This window comes from Cinclus cinclus, chromosome 2 (assembly GCF_963662255.1).
Source record: "Cinclus cinclus chromosome 2, bCinCin1.1, whole genome shotgun sequence".
Lineage (NCBI taxonomy): Eukaryota > Metazoa > Chordata > Aves > Passeriformes > Cinclidae > Cinclus > Cinclus cinclus.
In genome coordinates, this window is record NC_085047.1 from 79,302,535 (window position 1) to 79,328,968 (window position 26,434).

Here is a 26,434-nt window from a genome sequence, read left to right on the forward strand (position 1 = left end):
TCCTGCTTTTGTTTCCTGTGTGAGGAAGCCCATCTGTGTGCAGCAGATGGGAGCTGCAGAGTGCCTGGCCAGGTCCCCAGATGAGAGTGGGACCAGAACCCTGGGGTGTACTGCAGGTCCTGTGGCTGCAGCATAAGGGCTCTGAAATCATTGTGCTGCTTTGGGTTACTGCGAAGTCCATGGGATGGTATACAGAGTGATGAAGTGGTGAAAACTTGGGATCATTTGAGCAAGAGATTCCTGAGATGCAGTCTCCAGGGATGGGGGTGTGGGCAGACCCCGTGGCATTTCTTCTAGTACTCAGATTTCATCATGGGGGATTTTTTGTGGCTGTTTTCAGTAGTTCCCCAGTTAATCTCAGTTTCTTAGCATTTTCTCTACTTATGACTAACCTCTTACCTCTCATTAGGTGAGGCTCAATTCAACACATTTTGAAGTGTAGGATTTTGTTCACCAAGCAAATGACTTTTTTTTTGTACGGAAATACTTCACCAAGATGGTTTCCCATACTTGTTTCAAAAGATGTTAGTGACTCAGAATTCGACTTACACCTAGCTATTATGAATTTGGACTTTGCTGAAAATCCAAGAGCTACAGCAACATAGTTACAATGCACCTTCCTCAGATTTGAAGGGATTGGGTTTTATTTAATTGCAATTGCATGTTTAAAATGCTTATATATGTAAAATAGGATTTGAATATGGCATAGCCTTTTAGGAAATACTTAGAATAAAAATAAATTGATAAATGAGGGTCTTAATGATTCATGTGAAAAGTGAGTGGAAAAGTAGAAGTTGATTTGAGTTGTGGAAAAGAAAAATAAGAATTCCAGTGGAAACTGGAAGAGAGAATGGTGGCTCAGTATGGTATCCTGGAAAGCAATGACAGTTGGAAAAAAGACAGCAGGCATATTTTGGGACAGTTAGGGCATTTTTACTTCTGTCTCCTCCCGTATACAGGCAAACTGGATTTCAGTGAGCCCTGTGCCTGCAGAAGTTGTCTGTGACCTTTTCAGTCTCCCAGTATGAACTGGGGAGCAGATGGAAGGAAGGAATAAGCGGTCTTTTTCCACAGACTTTGAACATCTTTCATTCCTCATGGAAACTAGAATCTAAGGGGACCTCAAGATAAATCAAGGAGTCCATGGAGTCCAGCAGATGGGCTTGAACCTAACTGCAGCTCTGTCCTTACTAGTCAGGTTGCGAGTAGGTGCCTTCTGCTGGGACGCTGCACAGGAAGACCAGGTATCTGCAGGGTGAGCAGGTTACTCAAGAAAAAAATGCATCTAGGAGGAGAGCCTCAAAGCAACAACTACTTGTGTTTGGGCAAGTTCTCAAAAACCACCCCACTGACTATTTACATTTCAAGTATGCTCTATGGCAATGCTTCATGGACAAATTTTACAACTGCTTAGTGCTGTTGAATGCTGTGCCTTCATTGATCCTACCATCAAACACTCAATTCATCCTTAAATACCTTTTACTTGCAGATAGTTCCCTGTAGCAAAAGAATGCTGAGCCAGAACCATAGAATGGTTTAGTTTGAATAATTTGTCACCATCTTTGCCAAGACTTTTGTACCCTTTAGCTCCATCATGTGCACCCAGCCTTTTCACTGCCAAACTGTTGACCCCACAGCTCTGCTATCTTGCTGTTATGAAACCTTCTACCCTCTAAGGGTAATGTAGGCATTCTGCCTGGACCCTGGAAAACTTTTTGTGGCTTTTGCCACCTTCAGCAAAACAACTTTACAATAGTACTGGTGATGGCTCTTTTTTTTTGTATTTCCTGGTTTTCAGAGAATTAGTCTCTTATGAGCTGAAGCTCAGTAGGATGTATCAAGTGCTCAACTGGACAAGGTCCTGAGCAGTTCAGTACCACTTTGACATTAGCCTTGCTTTGAACAGGGAACATGACTACCTGATTTCCAGGGGCCCCTTCCACCATAACTGTTCTGTGTCTGTTGGGCATCCCAAACTCTACAGTAAAGAGGTCTTTATCAGTCACAGCGAGGTGTAATTAAGAGAGTAATGGAGTTGCTAAACAGGAACATGATCCTGTAAAGCTGAAATCATCAGTCTCAAGCTTCAAGTGTTTTTGTGAATGAAATAGATGAAGATTTATCAGGGGAGCTTTCTCTACTTAGTGTTAAAGGGAATTCGGTGATAGCATCACTTATTTTTTCATTTAATTTATTTATTGCATCAACAATTGCAGCAGGAGTAGTATATTCTGCATCCTGGGGTATGACAAATGTAAGTGCTTCTCTCATACAATGTTTCTTTAGATTATTATTTTGGTCTATAATAACAGAAAAAATGAGAATGCTGTAGGTTATGAAGTCTTTGTTCCAGGGAAATGTCTGACAGGAGAACAAAGCCTTTGCCCAAGTATTCATTTCCTACAACTCTTTAGAGACATTTTTCATTTGTGCAATTTTTTTACTTTTGTAAGAAATATTACCTTTTTTTCATTTTGCTGTTTTGAGATCTCAGATGTAATCTGTGATAATGATATGATACATTATATAGGTTTTCAATCTAAAGTACCATTACTTCAGAACACTTATTTTCTTAACCCCTGAAAATTATTTTGGGAAGGTTTAGTGAGCAGTGTTTATGACTGCTTGACAGTCCATTTTTTAGTGCTTCGCAATTACTGCACATACTCTGCTGTTGTCCTTTAACCATGATTTCAAAATTTCTCTTGCTATGTTGTCTCCAGAAGAGGGACTCAGAATGATCTGCAGACATTTGGTTATCCTATACCCACACAGCTGTACTTTTTAGGTAGAGAAAAGCCAGTGTGAGCCCCAGCACTCCGTTCCTGATGGTTCACATTGATTAACCTGTAGATCACCTCCTGGTTTTCTTTTGTGGTTTTTTTTTTTTTTTTTTTTTTTTTTCTTCAGCCTGTTTCGGTTATGGCTCACCTAGCCAAATCTGGTACAGATTTCTTGTCCATGGTTCAGGAGGAGAATATGTGAAGGGAAGGGGAAAGTTAAAGGGAATAAAAGCTCTTGAAACTACAGTAGAAAAACTAAAAGCACACACCACTACCTTTACCAATTCTTTAATGCAAATGAATATGCTTATTTTTTTTCATTCAGGAAGGAAATGAGTGATCAATTGATACATTCAATCAATCCCTCTGAAATAAGATTAGTTTTATCCTGTCTTCCTCAAGATGTTAACCAAATAACATTAGTTATGGTATCTTATGCCATATTTCCTCTTGGAGCTAGATATTTTCAAGATAAACAATATTCAGGATGAATAATTATCAGGATTCTGTATGTGTCCAAGGACCAAGGCATTGCATTCAGTTACTGACAGACATTGTAGTTTCATGATATATAAACCCTGAAAGATGAGAAATGGTTCTCTTGAACATGGTAACACATTCAGAGAGCAAAGGGAAGGAAGAGAAGAGGCATAAGATTGAGAAAGGACTAGGGATCCTGTCAAGAATTTTTCTCAGGGCAGTCATAGACATTATCAGATCTGGAATCACATTTTGACTGCATAATTCCCCCTCCTTACAGAAGCAAGATGTATCATGGTGAGCCAAAACATGGGTAAAGCTTCCAGAAGCTCTAGTCATGTTGTGATTTAATGTAGTAACAGCAGAAAATTTAGAAGTTCACAGAGAAGACTAAATGCCTAACTATTGTATTGTTGTAAATCTTGGGTTGAAGTAAATGTCCTTTGGATTAATTCTTTATTAACACCAAATAAACAGTATTGCCTGTGGATTTTTTTTTGGTTGTTGTTTGGGGGGATGGGATCATGTCGTTTGTTTCGATTGTTTTTTGTTAGTTTTAAAACATGTAATCTACTTCTTTGTAACACCATAATACCAGCCTCAGAGGATTGAAGAAACACATGAACATACGTAGAAGGCACTCTCTGTATATGTAATAGCATACTTACAATGGTTTTAATGTTAAAATAAGACTTTGCAAAAATTAGTAACAAGTAACAGTCACATTGGATATTACATAAAGAAGTATTGGGAAGGATCTGTGTTTCAATTTTTCTGTTTATGGGAGGACAGAAATTCCCAAGTCATCTACTGCACTTGAATCCCAGCATTAAAGAGAACTCCTAAAAAGTAGTGATATGGTGCCTCAGCCTCTTACAACTGCACCTGCAGTGTGGATTGATGCCCTGTAAGCCACTCACCTGTATTTAACATCTGTATTTGTACTGTTTGGGAGCAGATTCCATTTGGTCCCTGGAAAGGGACTGAGGTAGCTTGCAACAGGTGCCAGGGGAGGCCAGTATTTCAGCATTCTGGCAGGAATCCTTTTAATGGGCAGGACTACTTCAGCACAGTGCCACTAACATCAGTCTTAGACGTCTTTCACAAGTTGAAATGCTTCACACGCAGCACTTGTTCATCTCTTTACCCACTGGATGACTGCTGCTCTTGTAAGAACCTGGGAAATGTGGACACGCCCCAAGGAAGAACAGCTCACTGGGGCTTCATTCAGTGTAAAGTGTGAGCTGAAACTGGTAATGGCTAAGGGTAGAGTAGCGCACAGAATCAGGCTAACTCCTCGTCGGTAGTTTAATGTGCTAGGGGGAGACAGTGATGGCACCACCAATGCAAAATGCTAAATTGTGAAAAGGTAGGATGATTCCCGAAGTGGAAAGGCTTGTGAGGGTGAGCAAGTTTGAACTCAGTGCAGTGCAATACAGACAGACTCCAGCATACTACAAATCTTAGTCACATTGCTAGTCTGGGATTACATCCCTTGGTGGAAAGGCAGTGCTGAAATGAAGTTCTGCTTTCTAGAAGGAGAAGGAAAAGGAGACTGATAAAGTCAAATCCATCACCCCTTTTTGTTGAGAGGATAACTTAAAGGTTTTATAGCTACTTCTGCAGCCTTCTCCTCCTTTCTGACCCAACCACGGGGCTCCAAAGGTAGGAGTGACTTGGGTGAAAGATGGAGCTTTCCAGACGTCCAAGCACCCTCATGTACTCAATATCTCAGATTAAGCACTAACAAATGAATCTGTTAGAACTTGACAAGGTAAAATACTGTGGGTTTTTTTCCCAACTTCCTCTCATGGGAATAATTTGTTTTTTAATTAAACCTATCTGGGGATGATTCTGGCCTGTGTTTGTTAGGTGGAATTTTCAAGAATTCCTAAGTATTCACCAAAAAGTGGATAGCATCCTCCATTTGAAATTCCTTGCATAAAATGTTCAGAATTTTTGTCAGTGAGCAGTTGAAATGAAGCAATAGGGGCTGGGCTGTAATAAATTCTGCATTCTGACAAACAGCACCATGCTGGGAAGCTAGCAGTGCTTCGCTCAAAATTTTATCCGTAGATTATCCATACATTTTCTGGGCTTGTAATTTTGGTTTTGGATTTTTTTTCTGGAGACAGAAAACACAATCCGTGTGTTTTGTATCTCCAGAAAAAAAGAAATTATCTCCGGCTTTTGCTTCCAGTAAATAAAGCCAGTATATAGTAGTTCAAGATAATTGTGTTTGAGAAGGTTGTGTATCTATTTATCTGATTGCCTTTGCCATTTCAAATTAATTCTGACTTTGGGGGATATCATTACTTTTTTATTTGTCAATAAAGAAAAAAAATAATGCTTTTGGTCTGTTGGAGTTTCTTTGGTTTTATATCATTCCTTCTCTGCAGCTGCTCCCTTCCAGTAGCTTGGAGAGTCTTAGAGACTGGAGGATTTTTGGAAAATATTCTGAGATCTTGTTGTTGTCTAATAATGTCAGTTAAGAATGTCTTTCAGTAATATATATTTTATGTTTTCTTAAACTGCTTTATCCTTCTTCATGTAAAGGTTGTTATAATTTTTACCTGCTAGTGTTCATCCGTTGCAGGCTTAATGCAAAGCTGATTGTAACCCTACTGCATCTTACAATGAATACATCATTGATACCCAGCTAAGTGGAAATAATTTTCTATGGCAAAGCAGAAGAATTTAAAGTCATATCACACTAACCTCTTGTAACTTACTGGGATTTACAGATGAAAATGATTATTTGTGAAATGACTGTGATATAGCATACACAAGACAGAAGAGGAGAAACAAGCACATTTTGTATGATCATGTACACTTTTCTATTTTTACATGTGTGCATAAGCATTTTGTTTGTATATACATAGCATATGCAGTATAGCATACTGTAACCTGTGGGTATAAAAATACATGTAATATTTATGTAGCACTCACACCCATTTGACAGCTTTGAGACTGCAGATGGATTTTTAGAAGTTGTGATTTTTTTCAGATTAGAGTTAGCTTGTTACTTTTTCATAAGGAAAGAAAAATATACTTTTAGTTCACATGATTCTGATTAAGTTATTCAGAAGCTCTGCACACTGTATCAACCAGAAAAGAATTTGGTTGTCTCCAAGATCACTTAATTTATGTCAACAATATAATTTTACTGTATTGGCAGGTAAACACATGGAGATGTTTTGTCTTTGAACAAATGATCAATTTCCCTTGTCTTTTTGGTGTAAAACTCCTAGCAAATAATTTGCAATTTATTAGGAGAGCAATGACAATGCATATAATTAGCTGTTCTCTATTGTTACCTCTATTTCATTACTTTCCTGCTATCACATGCAATATGAAACCATCTATTATGAGGTATAGAATATGTAAATATCTAACTTCACAAATGAAACTGGAGACTGGCCCTTTTTCTAACGAGGTGGGAAATAAAAGAATAATTGTTAACCATGTCCTTTCATTTTCTTGAAAACATCAATTACATTTACAAATCCCAGAAACACAAGCCTGCCAGTGGAACAGAAATAACTCTTTTCAGAAAAATCTAATCACATCTAATAGCTGAAATTTATTTACTGTAATTTGAAACATTAATTATGATAATGTTCTGACTTCTTTTGTAGCACAGTTCTCAAAAGCCTGGCAGTTCTCTTTTTGGCCTTGCTGTAACATGTTTTGTGACTTGCAGAATTTCTCTACCTTTCTTTCTTCTTTTTGTTTTTTATGTAAACCCATGAGGGAAATTTCTTTTTCCACTCTGTTTCTTAACTAGTTTGTTCACCTTCCCCATATTACCCCCACCCCCAGATGTTAATTTAAGGAATGGATTTTAGTGCTTATACTGGCTTTAAATGTGATTGATACTGAATGTGATGCTTTGTATTTTGGACACAGCAAACAGTAGCAATGAGGAACTGCTATAGTGTGGTACCAGTGTGCTCCAACAGTGTTGGGGCAGGAAAAATGTTGATATCTTTGTCTTGTCTTGATGCTGAGGCTGTAGAAAGCGCCTTCTCTATGTACATATTTATTTGGCTTTATTAAAGTGGTTATTCCATTATTTTTGAAAGGGCTTTGTTTTTTGCTATGCTAGCTTATTTGGCTGCACGTATAGAAAATCTGTGTGAGGAAATACTTTAATGATTTGCTTTTCACTTGTGAAAAGTAAGTCAAGTTGTCAAGCTACCTGGCTTTACTCTGAAAGCCTTTAAAGAAAATGACAAAAGGGCTCTATTTTTCTTTTTGTTTTGTTTTGTAAGTTGTGTTTTTCTGCGTGACAGGGAGATTAGCCAAAAAAAAAATGGAATTTTTATTAGGACATGAAAAGGTCTCTAATGACCCTTGAAAGCAGACAAAAGGGTAGCACAATAAGTGACAGAACTCTAACAAGGGTGGAGGGCATTCCAGGAAAAAAAGAAATTAAATCCTTTAATTTTTTTCAGCTTGCCATTTTCTGACAGCTTATCAAGTGGTTGGGACTTGTTTGTTTTGGCATGCAGTTCATTCATTGTAGGCAGCCGGTACTTTGTTCTTCTTTGTGGTTTCCAAAACCTGATTGTGTTTATCCTAGACTGTGGGAAAAGTGTATATTCCTGTTTCCTTTATAAAAGTAAACGTCAGGTTTTGTATGAAATTTTATTTCCCATATTTTCCATTCCATTAATCATTATTGTTGAAATATGTCAGGCTCTGGCACATCACCCTTTGTTTTCATATGATTGTACAGATTGCAATGTCAGTGTGTGACCTGTTAAGTAAAAAAATAAGCATGTTTGGGCTGTAGTAATTACTACTTCATAAAGTGTAGCTGAGGAGCATGCACAATTAGTGAAAAGGGACCAGGATTTAATTTATTGCTATTAAAATTGTTTTGGGGGATATCTAGCTATTGTTGTGTAGCACTTTCTCATTTGGTCTAGACAAGACTTTGGGGAGCCATGATAAGGGCTCTTCATACACCTGAGGTAGCTGTAGAAAGGAAGGGAATAATCTGTGTTTCCTGTGTGTAGTGAAAAAGATGAGAATTAATATGAGTAATACAGTTTGAAGTAAGGGTTATTTTAATCAAATATTAGGGGAAAAAATGCTTCTTGATGGTAAAAATGCAGAACACTGGGATAAATTGCTTAGGGAGACTGTGAAACTTTTGCAATTGAAAGATTTTGAGAATGAGTTAGAAACATTGGTGTGTTTTGATTCTGCTGGGAGTCTCAGGTTAGAAGATCTCTCAAGATTATTTGACATCCTGTTCTTATCATTTTTTGTCTTTAAAATGCTGGCAATTTCTGTGCAGTTCTTTGCAATAATACCTTCTCAGATCTGTGCTTTAGTACTTTTATGAACACTTGGCATTGTGTAAAATGAGGGCTATGTTCCTTGAGTTGGGACCTATGTGAGAAAAAACTTTTGACACTGAAGGAGAAAACGATTCACAGGAAGAAAGAATTCTTTATGCGTTTTGCATATTTAAATTATGTTTAATCCTGTGTGAAACCAGTAATATATTTTCTCTTGCATTGTCTTGCGGCTAACTGACAATGTAATATTTGAGGAATCTTTAATAACTTCAATCAACTCCTGAACCACAGTAGGTGACCAGGCATTTCATAAGGTCATTTTTTTTTTCTGTTTTCAAAGTAGCATCATTGAAGTTTTGCATTTTAAAAAGAGATTAAAATGTCTCTCATTAGGAGAGAATGAAGATAATACTAAATGTGAGTAACAGGAACACAGAATCGCAGAGATGGCAGAAGCCTCATTATTCATGACATTTGAGCACAAGGTTGCTCTGTGTTGTACTTGGCCATATTTGCCTTCATTGTCCTTCAAAAACGAATTTTATGGAGTTGACTGAACTAAAACCAAAATCTGAGAAGTATGATTTAGACTTCTAGTACTTCTGTTGAAGGAAATTTTTTTCTGTTTTATGTGTAGATTTATGTATTCAATTTTTTGTATTACTTTACAGTGATGTGACAAAGAAAATGGAATGGTTACAAATTGTGAGTTGCTTTAATAAATTCTTATCTTTGTGTTTTTCAGCGGATTTCTCGGAGCGCCTCTGGAGAGACAAGCATTCAGTTTCTAGGCACAGTGGTAAGCATGTAATAACTGTGTATTGAAAAGAGTTACGTTGGTAGAAGAATATAATGTAGACAGAAAGTAGCTAAATTACACTTCTAGTACATTTACACTTGTAGTCGTGGGGATCTGTATTATGTGCAAATATTCTGAGTTAGTGGGTGAATGTAGGCCAACTGAAGCTAATTTCCAAGGCACAGTATCTGTGTTCTACTTTTCTATTGATTCAAGTCTGCACCTTTTTCATTTAGAAGGGATCTAAAAGTAAGTGATTGTAGATTTGTAAGCTCATTGCAATATATTGAGGTTTGGTGCACATCAGGATCAATCCCACTCTTTCACCACATCAACTTCTGATCTCTATTGCTTCACCGTATCACATTCCCCTGCATCCCAGAGTGGATATCCCAGTAACTGTCTTAAGAAAAACTGTTTAGTAATGCAAAGTGTTCTGTTCTTTTCTCACTCTAACCAGATTTGGTAGCTCTGTAGTTTTCTCAGATTTTGTTTGCTGGATGAAAGTATGCCTAAAATCCTAATCAGATTGTATATCATTAGACAGAATTTACTCTATAAAATCGTTCTGTGGAGCAGTCACATATAATATACAAGTTTTGTGTCAGGTCACGGTGCTTATAAACATGCATGTGATTGAAGCAACTTCCAGTTCTGTGATTTGCATGGTTAAACTATAGCCATTGAATTTTTCCAAGTTCCATATGCATCTAAAAATAGTTCTGAAAATGAAATAAAATTGAAGCATCCTCTAAAGTAAGCTAAAGTGCTTGCTGCCAATAGATTTCACTGTAGGGGTGTTAACAATGAGAAGCCTAGGAATGAAGCATTTCATTTAGAATTTAGTTCTAACATCTTTGTGCACTATTTGTTTTGGATACAAGTGAATTAGGATTGCATATGATCATGCTTTCATTCTACTTGTGATCAGTTCTTCTGCAAGTCCTATGAAACCATTGTTGGTAAGGTAACATGGTAAACTTTAAAAGAATACCTTGCATTTATGTTTTTACCTTATGTGTTTGTTTTTAGAAGTGAAAAGTGCCCCTAATATTTTTTACTTCTATAAATACATCTCTGTGTATGCATATTTATTTATTTGTCTTAATCACAAGTGGAGTACAGTAGCGTAAAGACATAAAAATGAAGTTTTGTACTGCCCTATTGTATTTATGATGATGCTTCAGCTCTGGAGTTGCAACCTGTATATGTGAGATTGCTGCTAGGTGGCTGATTGGATGGTCTTTGTGTGAGAAGAAAATAATTACTCCAAGTAGATAAGACATAAACACAAATGCAACTTGATAATACTGAGATAAATAGATTTTAATTGATTTCTCTCTAAGTGGGTGCTGTAGCAGAGGAAATTCTGATTGTGTATTTAGTGACATTAAATATTAAAACTGTTGTTCAAATTAGATATGAAAATATTTTGTATTCTTTTGTTAGAAGTGCCCTGAAGTCTCACAGACCAGAACCCATGTTCTGGGCCTTGTGCAACAGGAAAAGATTATAAAAGAGGGAATAAAATTGATGTGCTTTTAGCTTAAAAAAATAATAAATTATGGAACAGCTAATGGATTGAAATATGTTAGATCTTACTGACTAGCTCATGGGTGTTTACTGAATCCTGGTTATTTGAGGAAATCAAGTATGTGATTACAATTAAAATTCTCAGGAGGACTAAACAGAAAAGCCTTGAGTACTCTGAGATTTTTTTGTATTTAATATGAATTATGCATGTCTTGCTGATCAAACCCAGAGAGAGAACTTCAGCAATCAGGGTAGAGAAACAGTAATGAAGTCTGCTTCCCTGGGTTTGTTCCAATACCAGTTTTTCCACAGAATCCAATCTGTGCTTGTGCTTTTCTCAGTTCTCCTAGGCCAGTGTCCTCCTTTCCCCTAAGTTCTTCTTTTTCATTTGTCCTTTGCCCATTTAATATCCTTGTACTGTTCTGATTTAAACTTAATATATTTGGTTTATGTAATAGGGGGTAAGATACACTGATATCCACTACAAATTGCTGCACATACAGTTACACAGTCTGTATGTGTACATGTGCATGTATACAAATATGTACATGTAAATGTTCAAACAAAAAAAATGTTATCTTAATAAAGGCCCTAGAAATACATTTTAAGTTCACCATTGTGTATCTCTTATTAAATCCTTGCTAAGTGCAGTTGACTTAGAAGTGTTTGAAAGGAAAATTTAGCAGCAAAAGACTCTTGATTGCTCATTATTATTATTGTTATTATTATAATGCATTGTTAACTACATAATAAACAGCCTGCAAAGTTACTTCTCTACTATTTTTTTTTTTAGTAGCAAGCATAAAGGATAACTCTGAGCATTCTATATTCCTTTTGATCTGGGCAAGTGTTGATGGCACTCCAGTGGTAGCAGGCAGCACAGTGATATGGGGTGTACAGACCACTGACCTGTCCAGCAGAATGTTTTTAGAACCAGCCTGTAAGGAGCACAGCTTGCCTGGCTTGTCAGGAAGGCATCAGCTTCAATAAATGGCTTCACTTGATTTTTTGACATTGGGCTGAAGAAACAACTCTACTGCTGGATTTTGACAAAACACAAGCCCCTGCTTCAGGAAGGCAACTGACACTTTGAGGGGAAGTGAAAGCTGTGCTTTTCTATTAGAAATATCCTGGCTGTTCCAGTTAGGTGGAGGACAGAGAGGACTCCATTGCAGATGAAAGACAACAGTATAATATGAATTTTGCTGCATAACATATGGTAAACATCTGGACAGTAAGATGAATGTTTCTGTTAGTGTAGCAGCATATTTCTGTTATTTCAGAGGAGAACAGGAAAAATCATGTTGCTTTCTCCAGTGATATCATAGCTTTAAGTGCATACTGTGAGCATCACTTGGGGGTCTACATGGGTTTGTAATAATGCTTTTGTTTGTTTCTGATCACGTGTAGAAATTCATTGCTACTTGAGCATTTCTCTTCTCCCAAATTGTAGTGGGATTAGATAGCTTATTTTCTCCAAATTGTTTTTTGATAGAGGGTTTTGAGTCTCAGATATGATAGGAACTCATGCTTTTGGAAGATGTACAAGGATGTTTCTGCCTGAGGAGCAAGCAACTTGTAGCTGTAAGAAATAGTTGTTGAATGGGAAATTGCACTGGTTTGGTTTGATTTTCTTGTGAGGATAGCATTTTGAGTCCTCACTAAATTATTGCAGAAGAGATCCTGGGTTATTGCTGTAATTGAGATTTTACATGAGTTTTTGCTCATTTGTCCCCTCTGATGAATGTCACTAGATGTGGTGTGCTGATGGAGTCCTGCTATTTTGCCACTTCACGCTAGATTTATTCAGATAGTGTATTTATTAATAACATTACCATAACAACAAGTAATCTGGTTGTGCTATGTATTGTACAAAGAAAAACGAAGCAAGATAGTACATGATTCAGATTAATGTCCAAAACTGTGCCCAAAAGCAAGAATGCAGGAAATAAGAAAGCAGTCCTTTATGGTGTGTCTCCTGTGTGTAGGCAGCTCACAGAACAGGTTTGTCAGAAAAAAAAAAAAAAAAACAAACCCTAGAATCACAGAATTGTTTAGATTGTAAAAAATACCTCCTCCAGGATGATCAGTTCCAACCACTAACCCAGCGTTGTCAAATCCACCACTAAACCACGTCTGCAAGCGCTACGTCTGCGCGTCTTTTTAATGCCTTCAATACCTGCACCACTTTCCTGGGCAGCCTGTTCAATGTTTGACAGCCTTTGCCATGAAGAAATTTTTCCAAATATCTGATCTAAACATCCCCTGGTGCAGCTTGAGGCAGTTTTCTCTCATCACTTGTTACCTGAGCCTTGTTCACCCTGAGCCTCCTTTTGTCCAGGCTAAACAACCCTAGCTCCTTCAGCTGCTCCTCACAGGACTTGTTTTCTAGATGTAAAGATCATATAGAGTAGATACATAAAAATCTAAAAAAAACATTAAGATGTAAACACAGAGCTTCTGCTTCAGCCTCTGCAGTTCAAAAAACTGGGTGTTTGAGTACTCAGAAGACCAAAGTCCACCCTTCATTCCTGTCTTTCTAATTACCCTCCATTTTCTGTTGTGTCTTTTGTCTTTTCGTTCCACCTTCTGTTCTCTTACGTGAGAGGAATGTTTTTGGCTGGCCCGCTGCTGGCCCCAGTCATTTGTTGGTTATTCAGGCCTCTCAGCAGGACTTCAGCAATGAAATACGTCTGGGCAGACAGCCTTTAACACTAAGAAAGCTGCGAGTATATAGAGAACTACAGATTATTGTGCAAGCATTGAACGTATTTGAGACTGTGTGCAGAATTTGAAATAAAGAAGTTGTGTATGTTCACATAATGAGCAGCCTGGCTCCATCATGCCTGCAATGCCATCATCAGCTTTGGGCTGCAGGCCATGCTTGACAGTAATGCTCTGCTGACCCAATGGATCACTTTCCTCAATAGGGATGGTCCCTATCCTCTGCTCATCGTTTATGCTGTTTCTTTGACCTTCTCTAACATCGCAGCAGAAATATGAGCAGGTTTTTTTTTTTTGTTTTTTTTTTTTTTTATCTCTGAGGAGTGATGAAAGAACATATGCATGACATACTGCTCAGAATATTACTTAACAATATAGGGGAACACAATATAGGAACCCACATGGAACAAATTGGAATTACTCTGGCTTAAGAGTCAAGCCATCTTTAGTTGCTTTCTGAGTTTCCCGGCACTGTTCTCTTGATTCATGCATCTCACTGGAGGTTTTTCCATTGCTGATTGTCAATGGAGTGTTCTTTGCCACCTTTGATTTGCAAAATATTTTAAGTCTTGCTGTGGTAGTTTATTCTTACTTATGATCTGTTAGCCTGTTGATAGTACACGTCCTTTTCTTCAGCCTTTTTGCAGACCCATTTAAAATATTCCCGAGACCTACCACTGCAACCTGATCTGCAGGTTCCAGGTTGAGAATGCTGGATTTAGGAAGAGTAATCTCTGTCAAGCCCTGGCCATACTTTTTAGCATAGCTGGCATATATTCTAGTGCAGTACTAATCACAGTTGTGTTAATGAGTTTTGGGTTTTAGTTTATTCCAGATAGATTGGCAAAGGGAAATTCCATATGCAGTCAGGGTTGTTAGTTCTGTATCCTGTTCATGGCAGTCAGAAACAGAGAGCTTTATGTAAAGGCAATCCTCAAAAATCTTTGCCTTTGCTCCTGTCTTACTGTATTTTTTAAATTTCAGTTATGTATCTAAGGTAATCTTAGAAGCTACAAGCCAGTATAGTAACTTTTCTCAATGTTGATTCTTCCTTCTGCTCCTTGCCTTGGCTTATCTGCTTTTGCTTCAACAGCAAACTTCCAACTTTTTGTCCTGTTACTGAGGCTTGCAAATTGTCCTGAAACCCTGCAGTCTGTGTATAATCTCATCAGCAGACAGCTTCCTCCTCCTTTTCCCTTTCTCCCTGTGTTCTTATAAAGCTTTGGCTGTATGAGTCTGATTCAGTTCACAATGGCAAATGTTTAACAACCTGCTTCTTTCACCCTTAGAAATTGTTACAGTTCTTAACAGGTTCTTTTCTTTCTTTCTGCTTTTGTTTCTATATGTGACACTTTTGAAATTAGATACTGAACATTTATGCAGACTTTTCAAACATTGGTTGAAGACCTGCAGAGGTTACAAAGGTGGTATTTATTGGAATCTATAGAGTACTAACCACAAGAAAATAAATATAGGCCAGTAGGTGTTTATTTTGCAAGCTAATGTCTTTTTAAAAATGGTATTCTTACTCTTCCCATTCACAAGCTTTAAGATTAGGGTCCCTGCTGATGTAAAGGGAATTGTACTGTTGTATAGGTTTTATTTTCTTTTCATCCATTTTCAGAAGCACTGTGAACCACAGTGCTTCTAGTGGTAGAACTACCATCAGTGGCATTTCAGTAGTGCAAAAGGTGTCAACAATAAAAACATGCAGTTGTTTCTGACAACAGTAACTTCCTTTTGAATGTGGATGATGAGAATCCTGAGACTGGCCACAACGTGCTGTGGTATTCTGTGGGAAGTGGGTAACTCACACAACAAGGATTTCACTTGTGAAAGTAGTGACCACAATTAGGACTTGCCAGTGAGAATTGTTCCAATTCATAAGGTATGAATGATCAGGTGCAGTCACAAAGCTACATATGCAGTTCACATTTCAATTCTCTTATATATTATTTTCATGTTTTAAAGCAGAAGGTATAGTGAATATATTAAAACTGTCCACTAGGGGCAAACTCAAAAACACCTGAGAGATCTAGAAATACCAGTATTACGAAAAGCCATGTCCCTAAAATCAAAATAATCAGACTGTTTTGGAAATCTTTCTCAGGATTCCTGTTGAAAGAGAAATAAGAAGGTGCTTGGAGTTCTTCCTGAATTTTGCTTCTGTGACTTAAAAGAAACCAGAAGTGCCACAAGTTCCCACAGAACAGCCTTTTGTAGTCTTTGCCCGAGATCTCCTTGAACAAGAGGTGGTGATGCTAAGGTGAAGCTGAAGATGCATAGTTGCTTGTTGGATCCTAATTGGCTGCTGCCAAATTTCCTTCAAGTGAACTATGGATTTTGGTCTTGTTTCCGTAACAGAGCCAGTGCTCTTCAGAAGACTTGTGGAAACATACCTATGGTTCTTGTATGTAGATGGACTTAGATTTTCTTCGAATCAATTTGGCTGAAATTGATCAGCATTTTAAATGGTGTATGTGGGTAAGAATAAGGAGTTGGGAGTGGGGATTGAAAGGCAGAAGTCTGCATTGCAAGTATTGTGTTCTTACAAAACCAGGATGGAGGTAGGCTATTGCATATAAATTCTAATGTTTTGCTTTTAATTTATTAATTTTTTATCTTGGTATTTTATCTGTTGTTAATTAGAGTTTTAATTAGCAGAAAAACAAAGTGATGACATCCCAAGGATTTCTAATAACGTGCTTAATATTGGTGGATTCTGTAGTGTGTGTGCGCTGTCTGTAGTATAGTGGTCTTTATTTATAATAAATGAGGTCACTCATCCCTCAGAAATAAGCAATAGAAAAATTAGGATTTTTGATTTTCCATACTTCATTTGACAAATTTCTTTCTTACTGAGTTCAGTAACACTTTAAGGACAAGGACTGAACTTGGTGGTTAGCCTGTTACTTCTTGGAAGACAAGTAAACAGCTTACCCAAAGGTGTAACTCAAGTGATTTAGTTTGGTAGACTGTGATTTACCACTAAAATAATGATTAATTGCTTAATTTGGCCAAAGAAATGTTGGTGGCTTTTTTTTAACTGTAGCAAGACTGTTACCTCATAGTGAAGATGAGTATTTTCTTAAGAAGGTGTTTACTAGACATACACGTAGCCCATGTTTTTGAACAGCCTTTTGATGTCTGCAACGTTGGCATATACTCAAGAACCGTTTAGGAGGAATTAATTTATACAACTTTGAAGCTTAACCAGGAATCTTAATGAAACAAAGGCACGATGAAGTTAATAAAGCTAATTTAAGTCCTTGAATGTAAATTCTAAATGAAGTTTTTATTGATAATAAATATACTTTGTTTCTCATTAGTCTTCTTGGCTTCAGTGGTAATATCAGTAAAATAAACATGTTTTACAAAGATTTAACATTAAAAATGCTATTAATATGACCCTTGGTACACCAGCACAATTAGATTTCAAAGTGAGCATTTAGGATGTAACAGCGATTAATGACAACCATCGAAAACAATTTTGAACTCCATCAGTTTAACTCAGGAGGGTAAACTTAATATGATAATTTATCTAGTTGAATTGTATCAGCTTAGCAGGAAAGTATGCAAATATGTGACCCTTACCTAGAATCTAAATGGATGCTGTGCTGATAGATTTATCAGTTCCATTAAAGAACTTTAGGGAACTTTGGAATTTCAGCAATTGTTCCCTTGGAGGTTGAAAACCAAACCTGATCTCATACTGGGACCATTCTGGTCTGCGTATTTCCATAATTTGCCTTTGCTACTAATACGACAGCAAGACACAAATAACTGTTTCTAATAATATCAAATGGAGTTGTGGAGGACAGCATTTTAATGTAGTAAAAGACCTCCCCGTGGGGTTGTTATTGCCACTATAGAACAGCAGTTACGCAGTTGCAACAATAGTCTCTTAATTGATTCGTTTAATTAGCAAGAGATGAAGCTTGTGCTGCATCTTGTCATCTGTTACTGTGGGGGCGGCTACAGAGGGAATCTCTGCATTTGCCACGTGGTACAGTCAGGTTTAAGCAGAGTAAAAGCCCTGGCACCTATAGAGGTGAGCACTGGTGAGAATGTTTTGTGAGTGTGCTTTCACTCAGGTTTTCAGTATTTGGACATGTCTGCTTTAAGAATCTGCATGGTCTCTGGGGGAGATTTTATGACGAAGCATTGTTTTACTGGAGGAAAATTTTAATCCAGCCATGCCAGGCATTTCTAACCTAAATAGGCAAATCTAAGTATTATAGGAATGGTGGATTATTTGGGGCATCACTGTTGTAGACTAGATTTACTTGGAAGAAATAGGGTCAGATTAGTGAAACCAGCCATCTGCCTTGTGATTGCTTTTTCATGGCATTTTTGTCTCCAGACTAGATAAACAATGAGTTACATGAGCACATGGTCCATGGTAGGGAGCATGTGTAAAAGAAGGAGGATTTTTTTGTGGTTGATTTTCCCCAGAGTAGTTATGAATACAGATACAGTGCTTTGCTTGTTTCTGGGAGATGAAGTAATTTTTTACTGAGATCTATTTTATTTACATTTTAAGAGTATGTAAATAAATATATTTTAATGGCATGTAAATATATTTGGAGCTTCAGTTTCATTTTTCTCTTCTCCTTGGCTAAGCTTTGTCTTCTGTTCAAGGTTATTCTTCCTTATGGAAGGAAGTATTTCTAGAGAAGGACAAGCTTTTTGTTAAATGCTAATTAAGAAAATGAAGGTTAAGTTGGCATACTTCCATTGTCATAACACTGACCTAAAATAAGGGATCTCTTACTAATCTGAAATAAATTAGAGGGGGAACAAAGTAATTCTGTGCATGTGAAACACTTGAGATATCTTCTTGTGGTCTGTTTTTTAAATGGCTGTGCTTTGGGGATTTTTTGTTTATTTGTTTTTGATTTTCCACTTGTGTGCTGTAGTGTTGGACATGCCATCTAATTTTGGAATACAATGGTCCTGTCACTCTGTAGCAATATGCTGTCAGAGGAGGCATGCTTTTTAGGACAATTTAAGTGAAGATTCAGCCCACTTATCGTTAAAGATCCCATGGTAATTTCCACAAGGTTCTGAGATTGCTTCATATTCTGAGAGTCTTGGCCAAAGTCCACTTTGTGTAATTACCTTCTGTCTGCACAAATCCCTATTGCAATTTTAGATGTGTTTGGTATTTTTCACTTCCTGTCCTAAATAGTGAAAATATTGCTACATACTGCTCATAATTACTGTGGGTTATAGCCTAGGTTCAAATTAAGAGATTGCTTAGTGCATTTTGTGTTCCCATCGTTATAATAACAGAATATGTGACAAAAGATGAGTAAACAGTAAATTAAATCCACAAACTGATGGAATAACTAATTTTTTTACTGTTTCACTGCATTTTGTCTGTCTCTGAGCTGAAGTATCTCTACCGCTAGGACCATCACTGAGGGAAAGACCAGCTCTCAGACCATGTCAGAGGCCAAACTTAACAGACTGCATGGTTCTTTGAAACAGGTCAGAAATCAGTGTGGGGCTCTACGTGCTGTCGTTGTGCGCTCAGTTGACTTTTACATGGATTTCGTATGTTTTTGTTCCCACAGCTGAAACCCTTGATTGTGTAGAGATTTGTCTCTTAACTAAAACTGGTTTCAGTTCCTCTTTCTGCATGCTTTCATGAACTCCACAATGTATGTTCAACCTTGCTGTCTTTAAAATGGTCCACTTCTGTGTTGCCTTGTTTGATAGAATTTATTGCCTTCTACTTGAAGTTAGTGCTTTCATCACTAAAGCCTTATATTACTTTGTTGTATGCCATGTCAAATCTTTTTACTGATATTTCATTTCCTCTTTCTAGTAATCTTTTCTTTGTTTCTTCTGCCATATATATCTTCACCATCTTTTCTCAGATTGCTTCTCTTGTGTATTTCCTGTGTCAGATTTTTTTAGACATGCTTGTATTTTTTTTTTAATTTTCTTTTATTTTTTTCTCTTGAAAGATACAGGGGTTGAGAAGAGAAATAGCAGTAATAATCTGACATCAATTTTCTTGTCTTTCTCTAAGTAGCACTTATGAGAAGAATAAACTTAAAAAAATTGCTATGCATCAGCAAGTATAGCTTGGAGCTACAGCTATAGCACTATAGCTGCTGGAGTTAACATATAAGTATTAGAGATGGGGGAATACCAGGGACTTTTGTAACACAGTTTGTTCCTTTGTTTAGTCATTTTCTTCATAGCATGTAAATTCTATGTTTCAAAGCATTTAACATTTTTCCCAGTGTTCCTTTAAAGCTTTCTAAAAAATAACAGGGGAATGTATCATGCAGGAACACACAGTTTATTTCACTTTTTTAATGCAAATAAAATTTCACATAAATTGTCTTCTATGTAAAGTACATTGAAAATTATATGAATGATATTTTAAAAAAGATTCTGTGCATCCCTGCTTATCTGAAGGACAGCAATCCATGCTGCTGCAAGCACTCTCCTGGTGCAAGCAGGCAGTCTCCATCTTTGTTTCATTCATGCTATTTGATATTTATAGTCCTTGCCCACAGCAAGTCAAAGGAAGGTGAAGGACAGAGCAGTGGTAGTAGGAAGTATCATGCTTTGTGTGACCATCTCCCAAACACCAATTTTATGTTTTGGAGAGGTGCCATGTTGGCAGGGTGCACAGGAAGTATTCACATAGCAAATTGTGTTATGAGCAGCAGAACCACAACAAGGTTCTTCCTGCATCTAATGGTGCTTGGTCAGGGGGAAGGAGAGAGAAAGGGAGGGAGGTCAGGGCAATGTGCATGAAAAGGAAAGGCCCACACTATTGTAAAGGACAGTGAAAACAAGCTGCCCCTGTGCCAAAGGCCTTCAACCCATGTGACAGAGCAGTGCTGAGTGAGCCACAGGAATGTTCAATCAAGGCCAAAAAGCCCTGTGGGTAGGAAAGCTGTGGTAATGCCCTGTGTTTCCACTATAACTCCTCCTCCCTGCCTTAGAGCAACTTCTCTTGACATACCCTCAGAAGCAATTTTCACTTGCTGCTTTCTTTGATATCAGCTTTTATATGAGGAAAAACAAAGATGTTTGAGTTTTAAAATACTTATATAAGTATTCTGTTACACGTCTTTGGGCGTTCCTTGTTTTTTGTGAGGGTTTTTTGTTGTTTTGGCGCTTTTTTTTTTTCTCCTTAGGTTTGTCTTCTAGTTATAAAGGAGCTGCAGGGAAGCCCTCCCTTAGCCTTGCAAGTTCCAAGCCCACTGTTAACATTTAACAAATACTCATCAAGCAGAACAACCCAATGTGCTCGCTGTACCTAAGCCAGATCTGGACACTGCATCAAGAAGATCCCAGCTATGTTCTGACAGGCGTTTGTTCCACAGCCTGATTTTGACACATTGGCTGAGAACAAGAATACATGATAATGGAAATAGCTTTGTTTACAGTATCAAATGGTGGCTTTTGTGAGTCACAAACTACTCAGATGTCCTGTAAAGCAAAATATAACTTTGGTGAAGTTATGAAGCATCTCAAGATGCTAGAGAGGTAGTGAATTTCTCCACCCTTAAAATCATGCTGCAGGCAAGATGAAAATACAGAACATTAATGTTTCCTAATTTATCTTCAGTAGCCAAATAGAATTGCAATATTGCATGTGGAGTAACTGTACAAACATGCTCACACTCAGAGAGGTCAGAGATGGTTCTTACAGAATATTTGAGATTGAAGGAACCCCTCACTCCTTCAAAGCAGGGTCCATGAGAGCAGACTCGTCAGGGCTGTGTCCAATTGGGTTTTAAATATCTCTATGAACTCCATATCCTGACAATGTGTTCAGTAATTTGCAAATTCTTGGCTGTCCCCAGGGCACCAGGCACTGACACAGAAGTGATGTAGATGAAGAAAAAATCAGGACAAGCAATTCCAGGTCTGTCATAATGCTGAGTATAAAAGAGAACAGTCATTCTTTGCCAGAGCTTGTGTGACTGCACTGAGGAGTATCCAGTTGAGGAGAGGTCAGAAGCTCCATTTCTAATCTGAAAAAGACTGAACATTTGTGGTGGAGACATAGGTATATAGCAGAATCCAGTAGTGGTATTATATATAGGAGGAGTTTTCAAGAGCCCAGCACTGAATGATCCACCCTCGGTGGTTCATCTGCTGATACCCTGCATTTACAGTGGTGAATTTTGAGTCCAAGACTGATCCATTTGTATTCTTCTCAGGTGTCTCAGCACTGCAGAAGTTCTTCTACCTTTGTGCCAGTTCTTGAAGCATTTTTCAAACCCATGTGGTGTTTGTGGTGTTTCAGTTTTGGTCATGTGGAAGTTGGTACTGATTGGTTCCAAAACCATTTTCACCATCATGAGATTGCTGGGAGGCCCCTCCAGCTGTAGAGAAAACACTGCTATTCTGCTTCTGATTTTCTTTTTGCTGGCTTGGTTTGTGGTTCACAAACTCCACTCCTGTTCTGCTAGAATTATGTTTGAACTGTCATCAATAACATGAGAGATGTAACAATTTACCTGAAACTCCTCATCTGGAAAAGGATTATTCTCACTGACAGATGTTGTGTTGTTTGTACAGCTTGTGTGCCTGTGCTGGGTTCAGCAGTTAGCCTCAAATTACTGACAACTGTTGAAACTGGGCACTGGCTATCAAAGAATTTGGATGTGCTAGGGTTGGAGAATAGGCACCCCAATAGCTAGCTGTTGAGTGGAGGTAGGGCAGTCTGGCTTCCTTGGGCTTGGAGGAAGCAGGGTGAACTCCTATTACCATAGATTCTCTGCAGTGTCTTTCTGGGTAGTGAGGGAGGGGGGGATTGTGAGAAGATGTATTAGGGCAACTACTTGAGGTTGTAGTGCAGATATCAGTTTGTTGGAAGTCATTTTCCATAGATAGATTTTGATGAGCAGAGTGAAAAAGTATCTGAGATGGAAGTCAGGCTGAAGGCTGTGTTTTCCACCAATTTTCATGTATGACAGTGTGAGATGTCTGGCATGAGCAAGTCAGATGCTTGGTTTTATGCACAGGCTGCAAACTGAATGGTATATATTAGATTTTGGCTTCACTACAAACTGTAATACTCTCCAGGCCATTGTGGCTTCTCAACAGCAGGAGACAGCAGCAGAGAAATTCCCCTGCAGAAAAACTTGGTACAAATGCAGCTGCTTCCTAGGAAACTCACTGCCACAGGCATGCTCAGCGTAGGCCTAAAAGCCATTGCAGTTACTGGAGTGTCTGTCACTCTCTTGTGTCTGAACCAGAGCCACGTCTCAGTACCCAAGGGATTTGTGTGTGCCTGATAGCTCAGAACAGACCTCCAGGGCAGAGTAAGCCAGTGCTGTGCAGCCCTCCTGAGCTCAGCCTGGAAGTGCTCGTGTTTTGGTTTCGATCCATTTTTCACTTAGTGTCAGAATTTCCTTATGTAATATATAGCTAAAAGTGATTTTCAAGTACTTTGGCTTCATCGTGTTTTTGTTCCCCACCCCCTTGCTTTTATGTTTGAAGGCTCCATTAGTGTCCATAACAAAGAGAGAGTAACACAGATGGTAAACATTTTTACCAGAGAACACCAGCAGTGAACACCATATCACTGATTTAAGAGTCTCTGTACTGTGCTTGCTCAGCTGTACATAATCACTCTCATTTCCTTCCCTTGGGTTTCTGGCCAGCTTAGGGAGACTTCCCTGATGTGCTCAGTGAAGTCTCCCTGGCATTGCAGGGCTATTGCTCTGTTCTCACATGTGCCTCTTTGTGGAGCAAGAAGCTCCACACTGGAGCTTGTGTGAGCTTTTTGCTGGCACGTTCTCTGGTTTTCAGAAATGTATTTTCACCAAATGTACAAGGCTGAAATTAAAATTCTTTTGGGTGAGGACAATATCTGCCTTAGCTGCCAGGCAGCCTTAGTGTATTTGAATGCCTCCCTGATATAAAAGATAATAAACCTTTGGGAACTGTGATTAGCCCTGCTAGGGTTTTGTGGGATAGTTGCCATGGTAGAAGCTAGTGAACATTTGGTACAAAGCAATAACATTCTTAAAGTTTCAATTTTCATTCTGGGAATGCTGATAGAAAGATGAATGCTATGAATAAGGGTTGTTGGTTCTCTGCAGTAGTTCAAATAAAACTGTAAAAAAGTAATTTGGTTTGGTGCAGCATTTTACCAAGCCAACTAGCTGTGAGGTTCTTATGCTCTCTTCCTTTTCACTTTTTTTTTCTACTAACAAAATAACAAATGTAAGCTCTGTCTATCAGAAGTGCATGTAGCTTTTCTTTTGTACTTATATGAGAGAGATAAAGTCAAACTAAAATTTCACATTAGCATTCTGCTTATAAAATGAAAGTGCCCTTTGGGCCAGAGGAGTTTGGTAGGGTTTTTTTGTTTTTTGTTTTTTTTTTCAAAACAAACATGCACTACAGTCTCTGTAGTGGTGGCCCATTTTGGTGACTTGTTTACTAGTGTGCCTTTCATATCCAAATTCATGGCTACAGACAAAGCAGTCAAATACTTTTTGTCAGAAAAAGAAGATGAAAATTGTCTGAAATTGGAGCCAAGTTCACATTCTCTGGAGTACCGTTTCAGCCTTTGGGAGGACCATCTAGTGCAGAGTGACTGAAAACTTGAGCTAGGTTTGTTTGAACAATCTAAACTTAAAGAAGAGACAGCAAAACAAATACTTTTTAATTCTTGTGCTTTTTTATATTTACACTGGCAGTGGTGTCTTCCTCCGATAAAACGTTTTGATATTAAGCAGTTCCTCTAATTTTACTGGGCTCTGTTTCTTTTTATGGTAACACACACTGTGCAGGAAGGTCATTATATGGGAGAAAAAAGCTGTCAGCATAAAAGAGAAAGTTAACATTGCACATGTCTTTGTTTATGGGGTTCTTGGAATGTGCTGTGACTTGAGCCAAATGATGGCTTAAACTGTTCTTTTTAGTATGCTGGACAGCCCCTCCCTATGTTCTGCAGTAACAGGTACTCCACCTTGCAAGTACAAATTGTGAAATTATCTGTGAACTCATCTCAAATGTTTCCTTTTTATGTTGCTAGTGCTTGCTTTAGAGATGATTTAAATTTTTCGTATAGGTTGGTGCAATGTGGTCGTGGTTGCATTCAATTAACCCAACTGAGTGTGATGAGAACATTGATATAAATAATTGAAACATGTATTGGTTGCATGTGCAAAGTCAGTTTAGGTTTTTGCCAGTCTGTGTTGCCTGATGACCGTACATCACAGGGAGCCTTGCAAACTGCATTGGTGGTTTTTATCTCATTTAGTATTGCATTAACATCTGTGGCACAAATGGCCATTTATCACATGGTAGTTTTGTTGGAGTTCCAGAAGAAAGATGAAAGAAAATGCAGCTACTCTATTTTTTTTTTTTTTTACTTCCATCCCCCAACAAGTTTCATGTCTAAGGTTAAATGAGGGCAAAGGGGTAAAAACACTGAATAACTTTCAGGTTACACAAGCAGCAATAAATTCTTCAGTTTTGTACCTTAATAAAAGAAGAATAAAACCTTGTCTTTTCTAAGTCAAAACTACTGCCTTGAGTTTCATCTTGAAATGAGGTTTCCTCATAAAATGACATGAGGCTGATCAGATGTTAACCATCATTGGGATTCCTGTTGATCCAGTCCTGCACAGGAGTGAGGAAGGAGCCCTGATGACTTGGAACATGAGAGATCAAATCAACAATTAAAGGATAATAGTGAATTGGGAAGGAAAGGGAAGATGACTAGCCAGGAAGGATTAGCCTGAGTCAGGAACAAATATCCTGAAATTACTCAACCAGGTGCTTAAAGGGAGGTGGGTTATACTCTTAAGGAGTGATTTTTTCAGGAGCGTGTGAGCCAGCTACAAGCAGGTCTGATAGGCCATCGAGGAGAAAACTCCATTAGGGAAGAGAAGGATACTGCCTCGTAGGGTCTGAGAGAAAGCAGTGTACTCCTGAAAGACAGTAAGATTTCTGCTCTTGCCTGTGAGAGGCAATGTGCATTGTTCTGTGAAGGAGGTTAATGTGCTAGCCCACTGACCTTTGCCAGTGGAGAAAATGGAGTGTTTAAAGAGCTACTATACGTATTTTCAGTGTGAATTATTTGTATAATATCAGTAGATATTAAAAACAAGACTTACTGAAAGGAAAACAACAGGTATAAACTGTGGCAAGTCTCACAGGGAAAATCAGCATCTTTTATTAGACCAGCCAATGAGGTTGTGAGGGGAAAAAAAGCAGCACCTAAGTTCATAGCCTGTTCCTTGCTGCAGCTTCAGTGGGAAAGGGGGATTTGTCTGAGATATTTTCACAGGCTCCATCCCTGTACTTTGATGGTGGGAAGCTGGAACCAGAGAAAGGGACAAATCAAACATGGGCATGGGTGAGACAAGGACTTTGAGTTTCTGCTCTGAATGGTTGGTGCACCAAATGTCAGTGTAGTGTGAGCACTGTTTCATGAAATGCCCCAGTATTAACAGATATTATAGCTACTTGTGTTTAGAACTTACAGCTACCTGTGTTTCTTTTTATTAAAATATTCTCAGATCCATTTTGTGCGTTCAACTGTATGCATGCCTGGCTCGTGAATAAAAATGAGGATTTGGTCTTCTCATTTTCGATGTGTTTCATTACACTGGATTCCTTTACAAGCCAGGCTGGTATGTGTTTGGCTGAAGTCATCTTGGAGTTGTATGGGAATGGACACCTCAAATGCTAATATGTGATTTTTATACACACTATAACATCTGCACTAGTTTTTGTGGGGATTAGGATTCTATGGGCAGTGGGTTTTTTAGGAGCAATTACATTAGTGTTCAGTAAACCTG

At 38.1% G+C, this 26,434-nt stretch overlaps 1 protein-coding gene across 1 annotated transcript in view; it reads left to right on the forward strand.

Moving 5' to 3' along the window:
* The window catches only part of PCCA (propionyl-CoA carboxylase subunit alpha), a 271,152-nt gene that overhangs the window by 203,185 nt on the left and 41,533 nt on the right, over positions 1-26,434 (forward strand). The window contains exon 21 of the mRNA XM_062514894.1: positions 9,321-9,374. Coding sequence (XP_062370878.1) covers positions 9,321-9,374 — 54 coding nt within the window. The remainder of the gene's footprint in view (positions 1-9,320; positions 9,375-26,434) is intronic.